A 2,865-nucleotide genomic window follows, 5' to 3' on the forward strand; every position below is an offset into this window, starting at 1 on the left:
AGCCTTGAATTAGTGAAATACAAGAATCTCCCGCAAAGACAACCCCAAAACACTTTGTAGAGACTCCACCCTAGGATATGGGCTGAGATGCCAATTAATAGAACTCCTCCTGAAGACAAGCTCATATTTAAAAAATACAAAGTGTGAAATAAAACGCACTGCTATTAGCCAGAAAATGCAAAAAGAGAAAAATTGAAGCCTAAGGAACTGCAGAAAGGAGTTTAAGTGTGGCTACAATATTTAAAGAGATAAAAGTGGCAATAGAATCCATAAATCAAGACTTGGACATAATTTTTGTTAAAGAAGAAGGAAGATGTTATTTAAAAAGACCTCATAGTGATTACAAAAATCAAAAATAGTCATTGAAACTAAAAATCCAATTTATGTGTAAAAAAAAAATAGTCTAGACACAGCTGAACAAGAATTTATGAATTGGAAGTTTGCTTTAAGGAATTAGAATTCAATATAGAGAAAGGAATGGAAGAGTTAAAGGGTATATGGGCTAGAGTGAGAAGTTCCTGCACAGCATCTCCGGTATTATAGAAGAAGACAACAAAGAAAACAAGAGAGGGACAATAATAGAATACCATCTTAATTAATATGGAGCTGTGATAGACGTGAAAGGCTATTTCTGTATAGGAGATATCAGAGATTCCTTATCTCATGTATGAGCTTTAATTTTCAGTCTGATGATCCGGCTGTAAAGTGGCAACTGAATCTCTACAAGGATGTTTTGAAGAGTGAAGAACCTTCCAATCCAGAAAAGACCGTGGAGCGTGTGCAGAGAATTTCAGCAGCTGTCTTCCACCTGGAGCAGGTAAGGAGCATCTGCCGAGGACTGAGGAAGCAAGAGTACCTTGGAGAATACAAAGCTCCTGTCTGCACTCACCTCTTTTAGTTAAGTGCTCTTGTAAGACAGAAAACAAGAAGCAAGGATCATCCCAGCTCACACCCAGATGTCATCTTGGCGCTTCATGGTAGCAGACTCCTCAATTCTTTTCCCTTCCAGTGTTTTAAAAATTTTTGCCATTTTCTCAAATGACCTGTTGAAGTCCCCTACCCATTTGTAAAGCTTCTGTTAATCAATAAATAGCCAACCACAGTTAGGAGGAAAAAGCAAACTTAATACCTCCACAGATTGAATCACCTACTAATGGGTACATCTTATTGATTACAGTTGAGAAATCAAAATTCTTGCAGGGTTGAGAAGTGTGGGCTGAAGATGACCACCGTTGGCCACCCTGTCAGCCTGTGCTCACCTGCCCATGTGATTTCTCCTCAGGTGGAGCAGCCTTTGAGGTCCAAGAAGGCAGTCTGGCACAAGCTGTTGTCTAAGCAGCGGAAACGGGCAGTGGTGGCCTGTTTCAGGATGGCCCCTCTCTACAACCTGCCCAGGCAAGTATTCTGTCATCTTCGGTATTGTGAGCCAGTGGTGGGAATTAAGTATTCTCCCTTAGCTGTGCTCTCTTCTGGCCCCGACACTCATGATCCAAGAGGTAGAAATTGGAGTCCTTCACCCATGGAGCCATTACAGTCTTCATGTGGTATAATGGCCTGCTAAGGCAATCAGGGTAAGCATAAAAACTGAGACCAGATGAGATTCCCTAGTACCCCATGCCTTCCTCAGCTCACTGTTTTGCACCATGAAGTCAGCCACGTAAGCATATGGAAACTCTCTAGTTTTATCTACATGGGATTCTCTGTGAGGATGTAAAGATACCCTGGAGTAAGGGAACTGTTTTCTCAACTACTTTCTTCTAAATTCCATCAACAGATCAAACAATATTTCTCTGCTCAGGCACTTGGATGACACCAAAATCACTGTTTCCTCAGCAGGTGCAGAAATGTAACTTGAGAATCTTTTGTACACTGTATGTGCCTTCAAGGTGAAGAAAAGGCACTGTCCCAAGAGGCTAGTCATGGACATGATGCCTTTATCCTGGTTTTTAGTCCATACTCTAAGTTTTAAAATATGTGAAGGCCTGTCTGGAATGTGTGTGAACACACATGCTAAGTACCAGTACGGATTTGGCCAGCACTGACCCCTTGGACTCACTGTCATTGGTGATGTGATCACATTCCATCCTCAGACTAATTTCAGAATTAGTGAGGTCAGGTCTGTGATCAATAAACAAAGCTGATAATTGCATATCAGCCCCTGCTTTATCAGCGTTCAAATCAATAGGAACATCCTCACCTGGTTGGGAAAAATAAATTGATATGGACAAGTACATTCTGATAGGTTTTTGATTTTTTTGGAAAATCAAATAAAGTACTATTTCTATGTTTGACATTTTACTTTTATCAAATTGTGCATCTTGGCCATCATTTGTCCAGAGTGTCCTGTAACCCTCTCCCGAGTCAGGGCCAATTGAGCTTCCCTAGTTGGGGTCTTTGAAGATGGTGGAGAATCATGGCCTCTGAGACACACCTGCTTCTCCAGGACTCTAGAGAAAACAGACTAGTGTCTTTGGAAGGGGATCAGGCACCACAGAATCAAGTAGAATTCATTAATAAAAAGATGAAAATTACGTCAAGCTGTCATGGGAATGAAGGCTGCTGAAGTCCTGGCCAAAAAACAACAGTGAAATTCATAGCCCAGTAGAAAAAGCAAAAAGCATCGGGTTTTGTCTGTTTTCAAGAAGTGGTGAAACATCAAAAGGCATGCACACTCCTCTCTGGTGGGGATTCATGCCTGACGTTGTGCTAATTGGGCCTCCAGAAGAGCTCAGCTCTAAGCACATGTCTCCAGGACCAGCTAGGAAGAATTTTCATCTCTCAAAAACAAGGGTTTGTTTTTTTTCTTTAAATACACTGAGGATGTTCCTACCACCCTTTCATATTTTCGTTGCTCCTTCAGCAACT

General features: G+C 41.3%; 1 protein-coding gene across 1 annotated transcript in view; it reads left to right on the forward strand.

Annotated features, from left to right (window-relative positions):
- The window catches only part of RYR3 (ryanodine receptor 3), a 417,605-nt gene that overhangs the window by 353,405 nt on the left and 61,335 nt on the right, over positions 1-2,865 (forward strand). The window contains 2 exon segments of the mRNA XM_015557536.1: positions 686-817; positions 1,283-1,395. Coding sequence (XP_015413022.1) covers positions 686-817; positions 1,283-1,395 — 245 coding nt within the window.

This window comes from Myotis davidii, unplaced genomic scaffold (genome assembly GCF_000327345.1).
Source record: "Myotis davidii unplaced genomic scaffold, ASM32734v1 scaffold46, whole genome shotgun sequence".
NCBI lineage: Eukaryota > Metazoa > Chordata > Mammalia > Chiroptera > Vespertilionidae > Myotis > Myotis davidii.